Genomic DNA, 23,846 nt, shown 5'->3' with positions numbered 1-23,846 from the left:
ATGGAATTGACATTTATTTTATTTAAATAGTAAAAATAATAAAATCCAAAATGAAAGAAATAAAAATATTTTATTGATTAGTAGTGGGTTAGAGGTGTTAGAGATTAAATGTGCTCAACTCTTTATTAATGGGAGGTAGTTTATACTGGGGTATATTCTTGAAATCATCAATGACATTGTTCACCAACATATACAATCTGTACATCCAGGAGAGATGGCATAGGTTCAAAACTATTAATAAACAAATAGAACTTCAAAGAGAAGCCTAAGCCCCTTTGCCTATATGAAGCAATGCCTTGTAAGATGATTAACTCTAGTATTGACAAAAATGGCCACATGGGAAAACTAAAAATTAAAAAAATTAAAAAAAAATTTACCAAACTCTCAATTCTGAAAAAATTAAAATTAAAAAAAAAAAAATGGAGTAAATTCTCAGGGCTTCCTCAAGGCAGATGCTGCACCCATCACAACAGCCAAGACAATACCAAGACCGGCACCGAGGGAAGCACCCACAGCTGCAGCTGTTAAGGAGGATGCCTTGGCCTGAGCATCTCTACTTGCTCCTATAACCATTGCTTGTTCTCGTGCCAACTCCACCATAAGTCTATCTTTAGCAAGTTCCTTTTATTTGAAAAAAGAAAAACATTAAAATTAATATTGAAAAGAAAACCATATGAACAACAAACCACAACACATATTACAACATGGTTATTAATAGAACCAGAGAGCATCAAAGTAACCAGTAAAATGGTTTTTGGGATAATCAACTAAAGTAGTACCAACATATAAAAAAGATTGCAAAGTATATGACCTAACCAACAACAAGAAGTCACGAAGTTCCTCAATGACCTAGACTAGATTCATACATGGGTGATTAATGCAATCCAGCGACAATGAAATCATTCATGAAACTCTCCAATATTCTAAACACCCAATTTCTTTTATCAACCCTTGTTGCAGACCCCCTCCCTCCCCCACCCCCAAAAAAAATATCATAAAAAAAAAAATTCAATGCCCAAATTCATTTTTGAATATTGTCAGCAAATTCAACACCCCTTGCTACTGCATCAAAAAATTTGTGCCCATAGTCATAACTTAACACAAAACCATTAGTAAGAAGGGGTTCAAACATTACATTCTGTTAATACAAAATCAATTTAAATGCTTTTACCTGGAAAGAGTCTTCCTCTTGGCTTCGAAGCACACGATGGATTAGCTGACAAAGAGAGGCAACACCCTCCACTGAAAGAACAATATCTTTCTTCTGGAAAGGCCTCCGAACAAGATTGATTGGGGCAAAAATAAGTTTTTGAGCACCCATCCTCCCATCAGAATCTCCGCCAGTTGCACCCCAAGACAAAGAAGCACTTGCAACACCAGGCATAACATATGGACAGGAATTGATAACTCCAGTTGAGCTTAAAGATGCTTGGTATGCCTGCACAACAGCATCTATTGCTGCTTTTTGCTGATGTGCACTGACAGAAAATTTGTTTGTTATGGCAAGAACCCAAGGGATTCCTAGAGATTTGGCCTCATCCAACAGAAGAGAAAGGACTGGCTTCTGTTGTGACAAATCTGAGTGATTGTATCGGGGTATTTTATGGGACAGGTTATGCACAAGAACAATCAGATCTGTCTTCCGACTAAGATCACGAATTCCCATCCATAGTTCATCTCTAAAACGAGAAACTTCCCTATTCAGATCCTGCAGTGAAAATAATTAAATAAATATATGAACAGGGGGAGAGAAATTAAAGACAAAAAGTCGAGAAATATACTAATAATAACCATGAGAGAGAGGATAAACACATGAGAAATCCTTCTCGACCTAATCAGATCAATGATATAATTAGAAGCTGAGAGCATACTCTGCCTAAACTCCATCTATCCTAATGTTAGAGGCCTTATCTCATCAAAATCATTAACTAGCATGAAGCATCTACATTGCTCCATTAGTTGGTAAATATAAACACTTCAACAAGGTCCTTTTCAATGTAAACAACTTAACAACCTCTGGTAGAAGAATGTCCACCTCCACCCATTCTTTATGGCAGGAGAAAGTATCCTGTGAACTACAGTTAATTGGCTCCCCACAAGTGAACTAATATCAAGCATGTCCAAGATAGATTATCAGGGTCAATATGCCTGGGTCACTACTTTTCTTTATTTGTAAGTTATACATGCAAGTGGATCTCAAACCCACAACCTTATCCTCCACCTTACTCTTACAAGCAGGAGGTGCCATTTGAACTAAAACTCATTGGCATGCTTGGGTCACACGGAACAGCTTGATCAGCTATAAGTGTAGTATGGTACAATTGGTGGAAATTACAGCAATTTTTTTTTTTTTTTTGATAGATAAGAAAAAATATTATTAATAAAGGACTTCTTTATGCAAACAACATAAAGCAGCCAAAAAATACAAAAGAAATCAGAAACTATATACAAGAAAGAAGCGAATCTGCAAAACAACGGGTGAGATTCACTAGATATGAGTCCCCAAACCCAAGACCAATCAAATACAGTGCCAATGTTAAAGTGTAATAGAGGAGAATAAAAATTTCGTATAAACAAGTAACATCTTTTACAGTTAAAAAAAAAAAAAATGAATACCTGCAAATTTACCCCTGCTGAAACACAGTAGCATAAACCACCAGCAATCCCTTCTTGATCATCACTCTCAGGAAGCATATTCTCAACATAGGCATTAGTGTTTACTCTACTTTGACTAAGTATTGCCTTAAGAAGAGAAGTTTTACCAGCACCCTACATGGCCCATAAGTCATGTGTCACTATATAAATAACAAAAAAAAAAAGAAAAAAAAAAAGAAACATCTTTTGTAAATCATATTTTTCATATATATTTAAACATCAGTACCTCAAGGCCAAGTAACCGGACCCTACGAGTTCTAACATGAACCTCCTTAGAGACAGTAGCAAAATCACTGGTGCAGAACACAAAAAAATCATTCAAACCTTCAGGGCGAATAATTTTTTCATCATGAAAGGAACCTGAAGTATTTTCATGATTGAGATGGGCAGCATCTGAATCAATAGAAGAAAACAAAGGCATCAATGGATCTGCCACTATCTGATGCTTTGGTGGTTGTCTCAATGGCGCTCCAACCAAAACTCGCATTTGTTGTAATTCTCGCTCCATTTCACAATTTGAAGAATAATTCGGAACTGAGGGGAATGATTCCACTCTAGTAGAACACCTGAATAGGATAAATACAAAATCATGATGTATCTCAAACCAAAAGACACCCATGGAGGTTCTGGGAAAAAAAGAACCTCCCACCCCCCTCTTTTTTTTTCATTCTCAAGCTCCGCCCACACATATGCATATGGACAGGTGGATAGTAGAGTTGTGTTACAGAAGAAAATATGCTATCAAAATTATGTTGGCCAAAAACAGAACAATTGAAAAGTAAAAACCATAAACACTGCACCAAGTGTCAGGACAACTTCAACAGCAAGACATGGAACTCAATTAGATACCATTTCATAAAACTCTAATGGCCGTACAAAATCCACTACTGTGAACCAGAACGCACCATTTGTTGAAATGGGATGTTGATCATTCTCTCTAAAACATCACCAACAATCTCAAATGACTCATAGCTTCTGTAGTGTTACCTTCCTAAGAATACTCTCATTCACAAAAATACTCGGGTGTTAAAAATAAATAAACAAATATCAAATCCTGTAGATAAAGTTGAAACAAAATAATAGCTGAACAACGCCATATAGTAATACTCTCCACCTATGGCTAACCTAGTTTCTCAATTTTCTTGGGCCTAGCAATTGGCAATTGTGAGTAATACAAACGGTCAACCCCACAAAATCCTTTTCTCAACCAATCAAGGAGAGGCTGCTGGAGCAAATAAACACATATACTTGATAATAAACACAAAGCTAAACCAATCTGTGGGGAATATATATATATAGTGGTTCCATTTTGTCTCATGTGGCATATATGGCATGAATGAAACATGAGATGCTTTGAGGGCCAAGAGCTCAACATAATGAAGTTTTTGTTTTTGAAGTCATTATATGAGTGGCCAACATGCTCAATGTCTTCTTCAATTAAGGAGCTCCCAGATTTCACGGACTCCCTGGGCTCTAGATAACAGTTGTGTTTTTTCTGGTTTGTTTTTATTTTCTTTAGCACTCTTTTCTTGTATACATCCCATGTACTTGATTTGAATTTTTTTTTTTAATAAATTTATATACTTATAAAAAAATAATTGAAAACCCCACTATTGAATTACATGTTCTATTGATTCTTAACACATACATAGCATGCCAAATTTCATGTCAATCATATATTACTTACAACATGTCTATAAATTCATGTTTAACATAAATTTTTAAAATAGGAAAAATTTGAAAGCAAAACATTTTATAAATAAGATAGTTATTGACATCTAATCATATCTTGATAATATGCAAGCTTGGAGATTTAAAGAAGACGGCATAATCCAATAGTAGATTTGTCAAAAATACTAATCCAATACAAAGTTATATTAACAAGATTTACAGTAAGTGTACCTTGAACCTATATGGTAGTCACTAGAATAAAGAATGTGCAATTCACTTTGCAATTTAATTTATGATGATCATGAGGCAATGCTCCAGCAACAAAAAAGCTTAGAAGATAAATATTCCTTTAATGTGATCCCTTAATGTATGAATGCACTCAATAGAAACCGGTACAGAAGTGAAGAGCATATTGGTCAGGTCAAAGCTCAAACAGGTGTAGCAAAGAAACAATTGAATCAAGAAACATTAGTGAGAAGCATATATTTAAAAAAAGGGAAGGAAAAAAAAATGGCCGCTGCCAAAAGTATCAGGAAATTAGGTCTTTGTGTTCAGTATAGGTGATCTATAAAACACGACAACAACAATCAAGCCTTGGTAGTCAGTCCTAAAGGTGATCTAAAAAAGACACTGATCATGAATGATGATATGCACGATGACAATGAAGCAATCCTGGCAGGTTGCACTAAAGTCATCGTATCGTAATATATCATGTAGGATGTGCTTAATTGTAAAATTAATTCACAAAAGAAGGGTGGGGAGAGCCATAAAAATTGCCAAGGACCATACCAGTTACCATTCACTTGAGCGTGAACCAGTGTACACAGATGCAAGCCAAATCCAGTGATATCGACTTTTAAAGGTTCTCCATTCTTCCCGCCAGGTACTCCATTCCATCCAAGAGGAGCAATTGAAGTAGCTGTGCGAATAACTGGAGACTCTACAATATGCCCAAGCTCTACAGAGGCAACTGAAAGACCAAGCCACTGCTGCAGATGTGTATACTGCTGCAGTTGCTCAATTCCCAAGAAAGATGAAGGATTATCACCCATGCATAGGTCATAGATTCTGCAAAAAAAAAAAAAAAAAAAAAAAAAAGGGAAGAAGAAGAAGAAGACAATTCCATCAAATATGAGACTTATGAATCCTGAAATTTCTTGCTAAATATGATTCCAAAAATGACCATCCACTGTCACATATCCAAGTAGAGACCGCAAGGAACTATAATGATTTCAAGATCTTCTTGAAAAAATGTATATAAGTTGCATTAGCAAGAGGGTGAATAATTGTAGTTTATTGACGAACTTAAACTGTTTTATATGTTTTAAAACACGTTGAATAAATCTTACTACAGTATTAGCAATCAATAATTTTACTAACAACCCTTGAACTGCCTATGAAAATTCCTTGGTCCAATACCAGGGAAATTATGCAAACAAGAACCTACCAACCAATGTAAACATTGAGAACCAATTTGGTAGAAAAAGGGAACAAAATACAAGCACAACTAAATTGTGTGATTAACTCATTAACAAATGTAATAGGTATATTTTTTAATAAACAACGATCCACACCTCTGAAATCGGAGCCTATATGACCTCATAGAATGCGATTGAAACCGTTCCCTTAATTCCGCAATCACAGATCTGACCTGAAAATGTCTTTGCCAGAAGAAAGTAAACAAAATGAGAGATCCCAAAAGATACTACTACAAGCTACCACTCAGTATCACAAAAGGCTGTTGAAATCATAAGATTTAGGCCGCAGAATTATTAAAAATCTTGCCACCCCCAACCAAGAGAGAGGGAGATTTCTAAACAAAGGAAGACATACCGATGTCAACTTCGAATACTCAGCACCCGATAGTGATTCTACTGATGAATTCCCCAAGAGATAAAGCTGTAGTAAATAAATAGATACCAATGAAGTCAATAAAATAAAAATCAAACACACCAAAATTACAGACCCGATATAAAGAACAGATGTGTGAAGACTGAGTTCAAGACAACTATTATGGCAAACAACATGTAATGATGCCTCTGATGTTGGAGAGAGAAAACAGACAAGCACACTAATACCTCATGCAATAAAATATTAATTGCCAGCGAAATTTACTTTTACATAAATTACTCTCAAAGACTGTGTCGAACTTGTTTGGTGGTAGAAGACTAGAAGGCAGCCACTTGTGTTGGAATTTAAAAGAGTTGGGACCTCTCAGGTCATTTCACAAACTTATAAGCAGTGGAGGGACAAAAAGGTAATTCCCAGGAACTCAAACTTACTAGCAAGTCAATAATGTCACAAACAAATGATCAGAGACCCCTACAAGAATCAATAGACTACAAAAAAGCAATGAAAAAGAATGAAACAACTTATACAAGCCAGCAACATCTTATCCACAGAATTAGATGCATTTTGCATGCTCATTTTTAACATTCATGACTTGAAACTGGTTCTACATTTATTCAACAACTTTTACATGTAACACAATGTCAAAGCCCTAAAAGGCTAGAACATGGTTGTCTTTCCTTTTCCCCTACTGAGGTTATACTTAATTCTTTTGTTGTCATTTCTCCTTCTCAACAATTTTGTTTTCAACCCCTTAGATTCCCATTTATAAATTTGGAGTAGTTTAGTCAATGCTCTCATTCAAAGCTCTCAACTGCTGACTTAAATCTACAATGCATTTTTTTCTTGAGTTGATGCCACATTCCGGCCCTTAAGTTCCATCTTCCATGTCTGTTGCTGTGCTACCTTCTTGAAACATCATCCCTTTACCCTGACATCTACTCTTCTAGCATTGATGGATCACTTGTGTTGGTATGGTACTCATCCAGCTCTAGCTACTAACTAACCATTTACTTCCATAGATGCATTCTAAGTGTCCACTTACTCTGTCCTATTAACCTGAGAACTCTTTGTTAATTGCTTTTATGTAGTCTTTCTTTCTTTCTTTTTTATCTTTTTTTTCCTTCTTTAATTTTTTTTTATATTTGAATGATAAGCATACTTGCACTCAGTGGGCATTGAATCCACTACCTCACCCTACATCCCATTATTGTGGGAAAAGTAAGTGCCGTTTAAGCTAGAACTCATTAACTTTTCCAGTTTCCATTATTCATGATACTTCTTCTTATTCCTTTTCTTCCTCAATACAGTGCATTTGGATTAGCTCTTTGCTAAAAGTTGGCAAAAGTACAAGTGTACCTAAAAAAAGTGAGGCTCTAATAAAAGTACATAAGCAAATAGTGTAATAAAAATATAGGGGAAATTACACTTTAACCCCCCCTCCCCCCCCCAAACTATACCACATAAACTACAAGAATGCACACTTTAACCCACTAAACTATACCCCTTTTTACACTTACCCTCCTAAATTATACTCTTTTTATACTTACCCCCTTAAATGATGAGAATACACACTTCCCTAAACAATTACCAATGAGATGGGGTATAAAGTGTCACACGGGTAATAGTTTAGAGGGGTAAGTGTAAAAGGGGGTATAATTTAGGGGATAGAGTGTAATTTCCCCAAAAATATTTTAAAAATAATAATAATAATAATAATAATAATAATAATAATAATAATAAAAAACTATCCAAACTCATAAGTCAAACTTGTTTGAAGAAAACCATTTTCAAGAGTGGCCTTCTATCTTGTTGCAGTTTACCCAGGTACCATATATAATTTCCAACCATCTTGCTAGAGGCATTACTTGCTCTTTGCAACCAAATCCCAAAAGGGACTGAGTCTATTTTATTTCTATAGCCACTAACCCGGAAGAGGTTTGTTCCAAGCTATCACATGACAAAAGCAAGACCATTAATATTTTAAACTACAAAAATCCATTTTCACAATTAAGAGACATGCTTCATATTGAGACCATATGGATATCTCAACCAATATGATGATCTCCTGTCACTAGCATGGCTAATATAGTTAATAGAGTTTGTTGGGGAATTTTTTTGGGCTAAGGATGGGACAGGAGATCATTATCAAAAACTAACCCAAGGAGGCATAGTTAATGCAGACTCACAATGAAATATATCAGCGGACACCAAAGCATTCAGAGTACTGATATAATTTCAGCTCCTTTTCCATCTCTTGTGCAATGTTCATTTGTTACAGCTTAATTCATAAATATAGGCAGCTTACTTTCTTAGTTACAGCTTTGTAAAGATTCACTTTTTCCTAAGAACAGTTTAGTCAATCAAACCCAGCTTATTTCTATCTGGCAAAAATAATCTACGATAAACGAATGAAAAACAAACAGACAAATAAATGAAGCAGGAATTCATTATATATACCTGCCCAAAAGGTACATAAGAAGGTAAATAGGGCACTCTACGCCAGCTCTTGCTATCCCCACCTTTAATGTCACCTTGTTCTGCTACCTTTCCACTTGTTACTACCTCTGGTGGCGCTTTATCAGTGTCAGAAAATGGCTTAAGAGAAATGCCATCTGAACCCTCTTGGATTACAAGAGACTGTGGCCCAACTACTTCATCTTCAACCAAAGATGTTGCAACAGAATCAGCAGACGTAGATGTTTCTGCAGGTACAAATCGTTTTCCTCTGTATTTATTCAACTGTCTCATTACACCCTCCAAAGGAACAAGCCTTGAAAGCCTCCAAAATGAACTCTGTACAGGACCCAATCCCAAAACCAACTGCTCCCCCTCATTCTCTTTTAGCTTATCTATCCCTTCCTCACGTTTTAACATAGATATATTAGTAGATTCAGCATCAGAAGGCATTGATTGAGCCTGTGCATTATAATGATGAAAATATGCGGGAGACAAGATACGAGGCACCAGATCTTCTGGAATACAATAACTCTTGAAATAGTGATGCCATCCTTTTCTATTAACATAGCTGAAAGAAAAAAAATATGGATGTGTTGTCTTAAACTAATAATTAAATAAATAAAAAAGAATAATATCAGGAACTCAAATATTCAGAAATAATATAATTACTAAGAAGATGCCTACTCTTTTAAAGCAGCATTTCCAACTGGGGGCTGGGAGAATGTTATACATTTAACTAAAACTTTGTCACTCTCCTTTGAAGATGATGAGGCAGCTATAACCCTCAAAATGGCAAGGGTAGCTAATGTTGCTACCTACAAAGACAAAATAAGAGCAGATAATAAATTTATTAATTAATTATATTTTTTTAATAATATACAATTAATTGAGTAGACCAAGGGGCAGCAGCCCAGGTACACCGACTACATCAATTAATTATATGCAGAGAACTGGCTAAAACTGAAGCAAAGCAGTCTAATCAGACTTACTGCTCCACCAAGTGAATGTCCACATAATACAAGCTTTCGCTTCTTCTTCTGAGCAAGTCTGTACAACTCCAAAGCAGGTATCCCTTTAGCACGGGCCAAAAAGCCCTGAAAAAATTTGAAAGAGAAAAAAAAAATCAGAAAAATACATAGACAATTATACAAAATAAGAGCATCTGTAGAATCTAGGAATAACCAACCAATACATTGGCATATAGCGAATTAGATATGCTTAGAAAACGAGGGGAAAAAAAAGTATAACGCGCTAACATATTTGACATATGTTGATGAAACACAATCAACAAAACCATGAAAACAATAACTGCTATCTTACTCGATGGGCAGCAGGTTTAGATTTATCTTTTAGTTGCTTAGATTTTGATTCAAGGGGATTCCACAAGTTTTCCAAATTTCCTTTTCGACTTTCATGTTGTTCAGACTTAACCGTTTCAATCTCCTCAGCAACTTCCATACTATCCTCATGAAATATAGCCCCTTGCAGTATGTTTGCATCAGCCATGACATCCCTTGATTTGCACAAAATAAAATTCATACTTATAAAATTATAGAGACTGAGATAACTAAATCAATAAATTCTATCATTCTTACTTGTACTGCTTCGTTCCAATAAAGGAAGCAAATAATGTGTCACCAGCTTCTGCCAAAAGATACCTGCAACAACCAAGATGAAAAAGAAGTTATATGATAAACAGAAAAAATTAAGAGTGATTATTCAAAAAATGAAAATGAAATTCACTTTGGCAAAAAAAATGAAAAAAAAGACAAGAGTATGCATAAGTAGACATATAACTAACAAAAGTATGCATAGGTAGACAAATAACTTTAGTAATTTAAATGAAACTAGAGTAATTTCATGGAAATTTAACGTCACCACTACCATTCATACCATTAACTAAAATAACTACAGAATTTTGAAGTTTCAACTTGTATAAAGTTCCATACTTTGGTTTGCACCAGCTGCCACTGGAAACCACGCATGACATATCTAAAGCATTTTTAGGCAAAAGGCATAAAGATCTTCTAATTCATCAGCATCTTCCGTGTTTTACATTTATTAACATGAAAAAAATCTCTACTACTTGGAAGATTATCATTGTACACAGGACAAGAAAGGGGTATGGTACACCACTTGACATGTGGTATGACGTGAATTATGCTTATATACATTGCTCAATAAAAACTCATAAAAGACTGTGGTAATGCAAAGTCCGAATATTTATAAATGTAGCCTTCTTTGAGTGGACACAGGCAATCAATATAGTTTCTCCCTCAAGCTTCCTTGATTTTCTAGATATGTTAAATTTTAGATACTAATCTTTTCTATTTGTTTCTAGGCAATATACATCCCATGTGCTAGGAAACCCTTTTACATTTTTTGTTTTAATGATACGTTTATTAGTATAAAAAAAGTGTAGCCTTTTGTTGCCCAAAAACTTAATATACACAATGTCTCCATATAACCTAAAAATGTGCCAATAGAAAAAGGACAAAAAGGAAACAGTAAGAGGGTAGCAGCTAACTATGTTTTTTCAGAAATGGTAAAAGATATTAGAAAGCCAATCCAGCAATCATTTTTAACAAAAAAGGATTAGGAATACATTTGGCAGTATAGAGAAATCTTTTAAATGAATATTAAAAGATATAGAGCAGAATAAACCTGTGAGGAACATGATCTGAAGAAGGCTGCACACGCTCCAAAGAAACAACTTGCCCTCCAAAGTCGGCCTTAAATTTATTTACGGCCCGTACCATATCAGCAGCAGGTCTCTTCATAATGAAGAAAAACATCGTAAATATAAGCAAATTCATTTTCAGTGCCTACAGGACATTTATTCATAACTATTCCACCAAAAAAGACATGTCATGATTATCAAAGCTTTTGTTGCATTCCAATTTTGTAAACTGTAAGGTCAACTGAAACACACATACATGACACTGACAAACATCTCTCCCATTTAATTATAGCCACATTCTAATCTGAATGACAAAAGGGCTCAAGGGAAAACAATGTTGCAGTGATCCATGAATTACCTCAAGAAATGCAAGATAGCTATATATGGTTCACTGGTGTTTACGTGCAAACAAAAGTGAGGAAACAATGGACCATCGCCTTTAGGGTGTTGCGGTCATTAGTATTTTCTTTGTATATGATCTCTTGGGTTATGCCTAAGTTGGTAGTGTGGTCAATTGCATGTTGGAGAGGCTATTTCAAGAGACATCAATATTGTATTGTTTGAACTGAGAGAGAGATCGAGAGAGAGAGAGGAAAAAACTTCAAGCGTTTGGAATGCCATACTATTACTACCATTATGCTTGATGTGTGCTATCTGGAGTGAGACGTATGCTTGGAACTTTGTGGAATTGAATTCTCATTGATTGACTTAAGTCACTATTTTTAGATCACTTTTCATCTCAATGCATCTTTGAATTTCTTGATTTGATTGATCTTTGTAGATTTAAATCTTAGCTTTTCTTCTTTACTTATCTCCTGTATACTACTCAATTATTATGGCTACACTTTTCTAGTCATTTTCATTAAAAGTTTATACATTTTTATTATTATTATGAAAATTTTATAATAAAGGTCTATTTGGATACTACTTATTTGCTGAAAACTGAAAACTTATTACTGAAAACACTATAGTAAAATAATTTTTAAATATGAATAGTGCCATGTGGGACCTAGTTTTAAAGGTTCTTTTGCTAAATTCCGTACTTGCGAGTCTCATGAACAGTGCACGGGGCCACCATTTTTCAGCAAAACGCAGAAACACACATTCAACCTGCGTTCCAAATGCACACTAAGTGGAGAGCCTTAGTATATGTCAAGTTTGAAGAGGAGTCCCTTAAAGAATTAGAATCAGATACAGTTAATGAAATATACAAAAGGATGAGAAGAAACATTGCCTAGAGTATTAGACCAGTCATATAAAGCATGTGAAATTAAGAACTTCAGCTCAATGGTAGAAAACTCAACACCATTGAAGGAATTATTTCTCTCTCTCCAAACGATCCACATAGAGCTAAGCGAGAAAAATAAAACATAGTTATAATGTACCAATGAGCTCAAGCTAAAATAGAAAGTACTCCTTCTATAATAACAGGATGGAAGAAGAAGTTGTGGATTTAATACCTATAAATATAGGTATACAGTTAAGGTAATAAACCCCACTATTAGATTATGTTCTCTTTAGGCCCACTGCACTTCATATATTGTATTAGTTATACCACTAGTCCTAGACTATGCCTATAAATATAAATGTAGTAGTTGTACGTTTTGGTTATCATTCAAAAGTTTTAACACCCCTCTTAATCAAGCACATATTAATCTCTCTCTTTTTTTATGATAGGTAAGAAAAAATATATTAAAGACACTACAATATGCAAGAAAAGCACATAGCAGTCAAAAGGTACAAAATTAAGATGGGAAAAACAAAAAAGAAGAGAACTAAAGAACAAAGGGATGGAGTCACAAGATGTGAGTCCCCAAGCCCGAGACCAGTCAAACCAATAATCAATGAAAGAAGCAAGCAACTGGTCTCCCAAACTCTCCACATCCTCAAACGTACGTTGATTACGTTCCCTCTGTATGCACCACAACATATTAATCTCATTTCCCCTTCCTGTCCTCAAATTTTCTAAAAACCAAGAAACCCCATTAACAAAAAAAAACCTAAACTTGTCGTTTAAGAAACACAAACTCCTCCAAATCTTCAATTTCCTTTCCATTTCTTCACTTTTCTAACAAACCCAATAACCAATTTCAACTGTTTTTTTTTTTTTTTTTTGGGTTGATAAGTTAACCAATTCCAACTGGGTTGGTCTCAGAAAATGAATTACTCCTAGACAATGCCTATAAATGTAGTACCTGTACATTTTGTATATCATTCAAAAGTTTTAACACCCCTCTTAAGCATGCACATATCAGTCTCATTTCTGAAGTCCTCAAATTTCTTAAAAACCAAGAAATCCCATTAACAAAAAAACCTAAAACTGTCGTTTAAGAAACACAAACTCCTCCAAATCCTATATTCCTTCCCATTTCTTCACTTTTCTAACAAACCCAATAACCAATTTCAACTGGGTTTGTTTTCTTTGTTTGATAAGTTAACCAATTCCAACTGGGTTGGTCTAAGAAAAATGAATTATTCATTGTTCAACACACACACACACACACAAAAAAAGACCCATGTTTTGTTTTCTATAAAAGAAGCGAGAAGCTTACCTTGTAAACGCATTCGGAGAGAACCATGCAGCAGAGGATGTCTTGCAAGTCAGAGACAGACTCAGCCTTGAGATCACGACAGAGATGTTTGAGTTGCTTCTTGCGACGCTCGTACTCCTCCTGGATCCGCTTCCTCTGCTCTCTGTCGCTGCTGTTCCATGGCCACTTCATCACTCGCCATTGCAGTGGACCCCACGAGGAAGAGGCATTGAGGATCTTTGCTCGTTGCTCTCTCATCCACGTCTCTAGTCGTTGCTGTATGCCCTCCATTATTGCATACTATTTTGTCCGTACACAATCGCAGAGATTTGTCTTTAAAGAAGAAGAAGAGAAGAGGAGAGGAGTGATTGCGATTGTGATTGGGAATATCTCTATGTGTCGATATTTCAATACAAAGCATATGCCGCGGCTTCAATCTTTTCTTTTTTTGTTTTTTGTTTTGTTTTTTTTGTTAATCTTCTCTTCTTCTATTCGTTTCCAACTTAACTTTTCCAAAAAAAAAAAATTTGAAGAAGAAACTTCTCCAAATGATTGCGTGTGGAATTTAAAAAGTGTTTTTAGTTAGGAAAAACCAAATTACTAGTATTTTATAAATAATAAAAAAATGTTATGATTATAATATTTTTATATTTTTACAACAAATCTTAAGTGACAGATTGTTATGGATTTTTAATTTGAATCAACCACAAAAATTACTTTCTTGTCCTTAGTAACAACTTGATACACATGATTTGTTATAAAAATACTGTGGACATAACATTTTTCATTTTATATAGAGTATTACAAACATATTCTCTTAAGATATACATTAGTAAACTATTTTAAAAAACATTTTATAGGAAAATAAAGAAATGACTAACTTTTTTGACAAGTTTTTCAATTTTCTATAAAAAGTTTTCGAAGATGAATTGTTAATAGATGCCCTAACTTGGCCCTTATAAATTATTTCAAAAATCAATCTTGTGTCAAGAGCTTGGGTTGTCCATAGGTCAAGTCAAGACAAGCTTAGGCTCAATCCAAACACAACCTGATCCCGTCGAGTGGCAAAAAAACAAGACTTGCACTAAACCAAAGAGAAGTGACAGGTCAGGCTGAGTCAGTTGTCCAATGGTTATCGATTTTGGATGAAACTAAAGGACACATCAACAAAGAGAGATTTTGGCTGATCTGCCAGAGATCCAAAGATGGACTTTCTCAATTGGATCGGAGATTTACAAGATCTCCAAGAGATGGGCTTTCTCACTTGAATTAGATCAGATCAATCCCAATCGAGTTTGGTTGAGTGGAGCATGTATGTAGATAGCCCTATTAAGAATTTTGTAACTCAAGTGGTTGGCCACTTGACATTTTCTAGTGTTTTTAATGCAAACATGTAGTTTCAAATCCTTCTCCTTATCATATGGGGAAAAATTACTTTTCTCTTTACAAATTTTTATTTATTTATAAGAGGTTAGAATGATATTTTGGGTTTCAAATCTATCACAACAATTCTTATATAAAATTTAAAAATAAAGTCAAATTATATAATCTACCCCAAATTATAAGGGTACTTTACACTTTACACCTTAAATAATGAAAAATTATAATTATCACTCCAATTGTAACAAGTCTTACAAAGTACGTCTAACGGTCTAAGGTTAAGTGCCCGTTTAGTTTTTGCTTTTTGACGAAAAATTATGATAGCATTTTTTTTTTTTTGGTTGCATTTAGAGTGCGTTTGGGAAGCGCGTTTTGCACTTCCCAGACGCACATTTGCGTTTCAGATTTTTTTTTTTTTTTCCAAGCTATAACTTTTTGACTTTTCTTATGTGAATAATGCTATCGTGCACTGTTCATGAGTCCCATGAACTACACTTTTCAACAATTTTTTCATTAAAAATGGGTCCCATGGTATTATTTACACAATGATTCTGTTACAGTATTTTTCAGTTTTCAGTTTCAATTTTCAATTTTTAACTATATCCAAATGGACCTTTAGTAGGATTTAAAAATCATGTGTTTGATCCCACTATTGTGATTTTCTGCCTTGTCGTACTGGACCTCCAAGCATCAATTGCAAATCACACTTTAAGAAAAGCACTTTTCTAAAAGCCCAAATCCAAAAACCCTCTCTTAATAATATTGCCTCCCTAATCCCTAAGCTAATTGATTCTCAAAAAAAATAAATAATAAAAAATCCCTAATCTAATTGTTGGCGCCAACTCTAAGCTCTGGTGAATATGTGGATCAATCGAGTCTTGGTACTTTCTTGGCATGGACTGGAAACAGATTTGGATAAGGATAACAAGAGAGGACAGTTTAGTAAATTTATCTATAATATGATTGATGGCAAGTTTATATCCCAAAGTGTAAATACGCTATAATTTTGGGTGCATTTATTTTATTTTTTTTTGAGAAACTTTTGGGTGCATTTATTAAACTAGCAAATCAAAAAATGTTTTATTAATTCATAGTTTTTCAATTGTTTTTTTGCAGGCATAGTTTTTTAATTTTTAATTTAGGCTTTCTTAACCAAAAAGATAGTAACAGATTCGTAAGAAATATACATATGGATTATTTTGTTTAAGTAGCCAATTCTTGGAAACCCACCTATCGAATAACTTTTTTTTCAGAATGCACCTATCAAATAACTTTACTCTTAAGAATTGCTTAATCGCAAAGCAAAATCACATATGCCATTCTATCATTAGTATTCTACCCAAAAATATATATCACATATGCTACGTATGTGTTGGGAGACTTTTTAAATTTCAACTTTGGTGGTGGTAATTGATAAGAAACTGTTGAAAAAAATAAGAAGTTATTAGTACTTTCTTCTCAAAAAAAAAAAAAAAAAAAGTTATTTGTACTATTTTAAATTTCGAATTAAAAAAAAAAAAAAAAAAAAAAAAAAAAAAAAAACAAAATCATGTTTATTACCACCTTTATTAAAATAGAGCCAATTTACCAATTTGTTCCTACCAACTGATTTTGCAAAAATTAAAATAAAATCCAAACTATTAGACATAATAGAGTTAACTTGGACAGAACATAAAATTGACAGCAGAGAAACAGGTCTTAAATATTCCAAAATGAAATCTGTACAGGATCCAACCCAAAATCAACTGCTTAAATTCAACAATGATAACTTAATAGTAAAATAAATATAAAATCCAAACTACTAATTCTCTTTTATTCTCTATCCCTTCCTCACATTTAACAATGATAACTTAGAAGAATCAGCTTCAGCAGGCATCCACACTATAAAGCCTGTGCATTTTATTGATGAAAACATATAGGAGACAATATACAAGGTATCCTCCAAACACCTTAAAAAACATAAGTAGCTTTTGTTCACCTGTACAGACCACAAATCTTTAAACAGAATTCAACCCTTGTTTGTCATGTAAAGTTTGGCAGTACAATGATGTTTTCAATTTCACCCATTACTACTATCTAAATGCCAATTTAGGACCAATGCATATGATTTCTTCTCCCTTTATAGTGACATTACTTCTATAACATTTGAATAACTCTATTGCAGTGGTAGTGATCCGACGACACCCATGTATGTACAAGACAGAGAGCCGGGTACACCCATCTTTAAGAGCCAGCAAACCATCATCACATAGATTACGACACCGGTTCACATGAAGTTTCTCCAAATTATGGCAGTTGAGTGCAATTGCCTCCCACCCAGTTATCGTCACCCCATGGCACAATGCTAAGTTCCACTCTTGAAGTAAAGGACACCCCTTTGAAATTGCCATAATAGACTCATCGCCAACAGCTCTGCACATGCGAAGATTAAGGAATTTGAGACTTGTGGCAAAACCTGTTCCAATTGGTGCCAAATCACCTCCTTTAATCCTACAGCTTACACCAGAAATATTCAAATACTCTAGCCCACGTCCACTGACAATCCCCATTATACCCTCCGGTTCAAGGTTACAACAATCTGCTTCTATATAAGCTAAGGTTGATGAACACCCTTTGAAGCCAATACCACTTACTTCCCAAGAAGAAGAAATCCTAACCACCCGAAGCTGACGGCATCCTTGAGTAACAGCCTTTAGTCCATGGTCAGAAATATATGCACAGTATGATAGATTCACATCCTTTAAAGCTGAGCAAGCATTAGCCAAACTTTCTAACCCAGTATCAGTGATATTGCATCGGTAAAGGCTAATAACTGTAAGCAAAGGACAGAAAGTACCAACGAGAAACAGTCCACGATCGGTGATTCCAAGACAACAATCCAGAAAAAGAGTACGCAAATTTGAACCACAGTGTTCCAACTGTCTCAAGTCTAAATCAAGCAGTTGTGTGCAACCAGAGAGGGACAAAGACTGTAAATATTGAAAACGGGCGAACAGCCTGTCTAGATGGAATGAGTTAATAGGAACGGTTTGGGATAACGAGGAGCGGATGAGTTGGGTGAAATTGGTGAATGAACACTGGAATTGCAAGGACCGGCGACTTAAATTTTGTATATTGAGCCAGCGACGGCATGTTAAACCAAACGATTCACGATCACAGCTACAATCAAGCCATTGGAAAATTAAAAAGAGGCAATCGTCAGGCAGATTAAGGATGAAGGAAATACTATCTCTAGAAGGGCCTTCCATTTCAAGTTGTTAACCCTCTTAGCACTCTTCAGGTGTCTATAGAGCTTCAACCTTTATGCTGAACTTTTCATAAGCTGAGATAGATGAGCTGGGCAAGTTGAAGATAAGAAGAGCAGGTGCATCTCATATACATGGCCTATATGAACTCCACTTTTACGGCTGAGGAGTTTACTTTGAATAGTAATGAGCCCACAGGGAAACAGTTCACCTTGTCAACCTGAGTAAATCAACTGAGATCAAATGATATGGAGAACAGAAATCCTTAATTTATGTATTTTCAGTTAGAAGATGTAAAATTTAGAGGGTATCCACAGGACCCACAACTGCAAAGGATAGAGAAGGGATAAAATAATTTTCTACATGACAACAAATCTCAGGGAACCACAATCTACAACATAATACTTATCGCTTGAAAAAAAAAGAATATAAATAGAAAATCATAATGCATTGAAAGGTTTGAATGCTGGCCTACTTAACTATGCAATTTAATATTTGTCAACATTTAAAAGGAACCTTTCTTGCTTTGTTGCTTTTGAGAAATTTTATAACTGCTTGATGCAGTAACCATGGCATGATTAGAAAAGAACTACTGCCATTGGATTTCCAAAACTATCAATGAGATTGGGCTCAAATGGCATTTCCTTCCATCATAAGAATGGAGTAAAGGTTTGAGTCTTGGGTTCAAGTATGAAATTAACTTATCATAAAAACAATTGCAATTCAAAAACTAAGGCTTTGGGCCTTGTGATAATCAAGAGCCTCATGCAAGCTAAGAAGTCTATGGTTAAACATACATGGTACTAGTTGTTTGGACATTTCAGTTATTAAGTCTTGCACAATAAAAGTTTCACTTTCTGCACACTTATGAGTGATTCGAATTTAAGCCAGACCTGATAATCCACTTCTTTAAATCCTAAAATCCATTCTTATCAAACAAAATCCTTTCCCCTATCAAAAAATCATAGCCGTCAAGCTACAAAATCCACAATCCATTACAGTTCATAACGTCAGAAAATCACCTTCTCTTTCCCGTATCAGACCTATAACCCTTCTATTACAAACATCCAAGTCTTAATAACCCATGGTACTTCTCTACCCATCTAGGCACCAATTAAGCAATAAATACCTATCAGTCTATAACCTTAAAACCTTTACTTCACTTCCACATGACAAAACAGCCATTAGCTCAGTTGTATAGGTAGTTATCCCCAAGACAAAGACAACAACTTCAGCTGATATTTGATGAAATTTAAAACTAAAATCTTTTCCTGGACAGTATTACTAATAGCATCTTTCTCCATACTACTAAAATCCTCATTCCAAACAAAACAACCAGTCATCATGGAAGATATTGACAGGTTCCTCATTAATAATAATATTATTTGCAAAGGAATTCACTTTAATAATTGTCCACCCAAAATCAATCACAGTAAGGATTCAATATCAAATGGGTTCTCAAAAAAAAAAAAATCATAGATACCTTAAAGTCGTCAAAAAAATGGATGAACTTCAAAAATTCATAAGATGGGACCAACAAAATACAGAAAACAAGGAGAAGATAAGATTACTTCCGAGCGATCATGAAATAAACAAGAAAGATTCTAGTTGTTTGTTGTTGGTTTACCTGGGTGTAAGAGAACTTAGAAGTCTTAACTTGGTAGATGCTGAGGTGAGGATCAGAGCAAGTTTGTTAATCCCATATGATAAGAATAAAGATAACCAATGGATAGTTTGTACTAGATAAGGCGTTGCGGGAAATTCTTTTCCTGTGTTGGCAGATATTATTATTTTGCAATGCAAAGCCGTGTATATGTAATTTTCTTCGCCCACTTTTGGTGTTATCCATTACCAATAGGACACTGGCCACTCGAAAGCTTAATTGGTTGAGTAATGCAAGCGATCCACTCTTGGTGTTATCCATTACCACTTTTGGTATTATCCATTAGTGTTATCCATTACCACTTTTGGTGTTATCCATTACCAAAAGGATGGCCTCTAAACACGCGGGCACGGCGCTCTTATATTTTTTTCTTCCTTCTAATTTTTTTTAAAGGTTTTAATAATTTTCATTAAAATAAGTCATAATTGCTATATTTTCCAATAATAAAAATATCAAGGGTAGGGGTGTAGCCAACCCGTCAAAACCGATTCGACCCCACCCAATCTACTGGATTTGGTTGGTTTTTTAGGTTTGGTGAGTTGGGTTGGGTTACAACATTTTTTTTTATTTTTTATAGCAGGTCGGGTTGGGTTTGGGTCGGGTTTGGGTCGGGTTTGGGTCATAAAATTCCAAACCCATCAAACCCGACCCGTCCCAACTCACCCATATATTTAATATATTTTTAAAATATATTAAGTAGGGTGTTGGTTTTGAGCGCTCTTCCTATTGGATGAAAGTTCTCAAGCCCAACTGGTCCAATACAATGAATTTTTAGAGAGTGGACCTAAGAACTAGGTGTTTGTCTAAACCACAATCACTTTACATAGTTGGGTGTGGGCGGACCAATGAGGAAATGGGTTCAAGTTTGAAATGTTGTCCCCGGATGTTTCGTCTGGGGAGTTTGATGTTCTTCTTCTTTTACTTATCAGTACTAGGTTCCCGTGGTTCTTCAAGACCATGCGGACTGCTGCAATTTTCTCATTTTTCACTCTTCCTGCCCCTTTTTCGCGATCTCCCATTCTTGGGGGGTCTCTCCCATTATATATTTCTTTCCAGTCGATCTTGACCCTCTATCTGTTGATTGTGCAGGTCATTACTCGAGTGCTCGTCCATCAGCCACCTTCCCAAACTCTCTGTGAGTTGCGGCAACCAAGGCTATATTGTTCAGGGGTCCTTTCATCATTAATGCTGCCAGGACGTTAGTTGGGCACATTAAATGCGAAGGTGACAGTTTTTCCTTAAGCTGCTCCTACACCATTCCCCCGTGCACGTCCTACTGTACTCGTCCTTTCTTCGGGGAACGCTCTAGGAGGCTGCCTTTGATGGCGTACCGTTCTTCCCTACTAGAGTCTGGAATGTCGAGGACAGAATCGTCCTCGGCAACATCTCTAGACCATTTGGATTTTCATTGCATGTCCTCGGACATTTCTTTTCTCGGCGTGGGCCTTAGGCCCAGCATAAAGTGGGTCGGGGTCGCCAAGTTCTCTGGCCCCACAATAGCCCCTCAAAATCCTGCTATCCAGATCCTCAGACGGAAAGGAGGGTTTTGGTAACATCAGGCTTCCGTCATGGCTTGTCACGTCCTGTCCTTCATTAAGGCTAGAGTCTTTTCATATGCCCGAGACACGTTCATGGCGCCTTGGTATATGAATCGTGTCTTCAATGAATGCTGGCGGCTCCGTGCTCCCCATGTTCAATGGTGTGATGGTGATTTTGACGGTTGAGATTTCCTCACCTTTATGGGTGGGAAAACCCGCACAGTTATTTTTTAATGGGAGGTATAAATTCCCATTTAAACGGACTCGTCTTTTTACCTTTACACTAAAGAGTTCTTGCGCATATGTCCTGAGTTCAGTCAAACTTCCAGCCAAACTCAAGTTCCTTTTCAGCATAAAGAGCCTGCTTGAGGAGCTTTTCCTCATTTCTGTAAGTTTTCTTTGCTCTTCAACTTGTGCTTTCCCTCTTCTAAGTTTATCTTTCTCTTACTCCTCTCCTTCTTTCATCATCCCCTGAGTCTCTTTGGCAGTTTCTGGAGATGGGTAAATTTAAAAAGTTGGTTGAGACCGAAGAGATGATGGAAAAATTCATCGTCGATTATAAGATACCCTCCAATGTGGGTCTGAGGTACTGTGAGGAAGGGGAGTGGCACTTTAGGAGAAGAACGGGTGAGGTGGTGATCCCCATACTTGCCTTTATAGAGGGGGCGTGAGGATCCCCATGGGGCCAGTGATGAGGGATTATCTTAGGCACTTCCGATTAGCCCCCACCCAGTGTGCTGCTAACGTGTTTAGGATCCTGGGTTGTGTGGACGCCTTAAACGAGAAAATGGGGCTAAGGTTAACCCATCACGACGTGAACTAGTGCTACAACCTCCAACTCCTGAAAGGCAAGTCTTACTATTTGAAGACGAGGGACGATAAGGTTCAACTTATTCAGTGCCTCCCCGAGTCCAGCAAAGGGTTAAACAAGGACTTCCTCATCGTGTCTGGAGAGTGGCACGATGGCTTTCCTTGCCCCACGGTGGAAGGGGAGCCAGGTGGGGTATCTAGAATGGGAAAGGGATGACCCCCTTTTTGTTTTGCCATCACGTTTTGCACGGTTTGGTTACTGATATAAACATGCCTTCTTTTTGCAGATCCGCACGCCTTTCAGCGGCACTTCCATCTGATCAACAAGGAAGATTTGGAAACTATTCTCAGGGCGGCAGTTTTTGTAAACGAGGCGGACAACCAAGTCAGGGCCGCTCACAAGATCTTGGGGTACGATCCTATTCAGAGATCATTCGCCGATCCGAAGTACGTGGTCAGAGCAAATGATCCCAGGCTTCAGAGAATCACTGTAGTTGAGCACGGGTTTCTAATTCATGAGGGGTCTCCTGTTCCGGAGGGTATCCCGTTGGCAGGCTCTTCTTCATCCCACCAAGCAGCGGAAGCCGAGAGTGATTTAGGTTTGCTCGAAGAAGGATTCGGTGCGTTTGACCAGGCTAGTTTATCCGCGGATCCCGTTGGTGACTTGGGTGACCCCGACTTTTCCGAGGCGGATTTCTAGTTAGCGGGGACATCCTCTCAGGCGGAGATGGGTCTTAAAAGGAAACCCTAGACAAGCCTGCTCGACCTAATTGAGGACCAGCTGGGGAAGGAGGCACCAGGAAAGTCGCAGTCCAAACCCCCAACTCCTCCGCCACAGCCTCAACATGTTCAAATCAGGTCTTCCCTTGCTAGTTTACGGACGCCGTCTCCCCGGCCCAAACACCTTGCTTCCCCCTAATCAACTTTACCTCCTCGACCTGAGCCTACCGACTCAAAGAGGAAGAGGAGTTCTAAGGGCAAAGAGTCGATGGATGAGGGGAAGTCTCACACGCCTCACGAGGAGGGCGAAGCCCCATGAGCTCAAAAGCAGCTAAAGATTGGGCCTTAAGGCCAAGGCAAGGAGATCGGTGCTCGGTCTGCGCCCGAGGCTTGGCTCTCTGCCCCAATGCTCCATGGGGAGCAATTAATGGAAAATGCCTCCCTAAGGGACTTTTGAGGCGGCGAAGGAGCTTACGTGACCGACGCGTTGGAGAGGACCCTGCTCCTTCCCACTGACATGAAAGAGCTGAAGAATACGAAGAGGTAGGAGGTCTTCCTCAACATAAAGAGGTATTTGGCCATGGTAAGGCTTTTGATACTTGTGACTCCGTCAATTTTTGTTCCTCAATTTCCCATTCATAGTGT

The 23,846-nt window shown here is 36.6% G+C and overlaps 2 protein-coding genes across 2 annotated transcripts; both read right to left on the bottom strand.

Moving 5' to 3' along the window:
- Window positions 1-155: 155 nt before the first annotated feature.
- On the bottom strand, window positions 156-14,298 carry LOC115959760. Its single transcript, XM_031078304.1, has 14 exons — window positions 13,867-14,298; window positions 11,299-11,408; window positions 10,230-10,292; window positions 9,955-10,147; window positions 9,624-9,728; window positions 9,319-9,449; window positions 8,635-9,202; window positions 6,160-6,225; window positions 5,901-5,977; window positions 5,116-5,394; window positions 2,882-3,221; window positions 2,617-2,769; window positions 1,172-1,708; window positions 156-621 (listed from the first exon to the last, which is right to left on the bottom strand). Exons 1-14 carry the CDS (start codon window positions 14,134-14,136, stop codon window positions 433-435), a joined length of 3,081 nt encoding a protein of 1,026 aa, XP_030934164.1. The 5' UTR covers window positions 14,137-14,298; the 3' UTR covers window positions 156-432.
- A 2,777-nt stretch (window positions 14,299-17,075) lies between these two features.
- Window positions 17,076-20,411, bottom strand: LOC115960279 (F-box/LRR-repeat protein 12). Its single transcript, XM_031079077.1, has 2 exons — window positions 20,098-20,411; window positions 17,076-18,690 (listed from the first exon to the last, which is right to left on the bottom strand). The coding sequence occupies exon 2, from the start codon at window positions 18,471-18,473 to the stop codon at window positions 17,298-17,300; it is 1,176 nt and encodes a 391-aa protein (XP_030934937.1). The 5' UTR covers window positions 18,474-18,690; window positions 20,098-20,411; the 3' UTR covers window positions 17,076-17,297.
- Window positions 20,412-23,846: the final 3,435 nt, after the last annotated feature.

Source organism: Quercus lobata, chromosome 9, assembly GCF_001633185.2.
Source record: "Quercus lobata isolate SW786 chromosome 9, ValleyOak3.0 Primary Assembly, whole genome shotgun sequence".
In the NCBI taxonomy this organism is placed as follows: Eukaryota; Viridiplantae; Streptophyta; class Magnoliopsida; order Fagales; family Fagaceae; genus Quercus; species Quercus lobata.
Note: the sequence above shows the minus strand (reverse complement) of the source record. Positions and strands in the feature narration are given on the sequence as shown.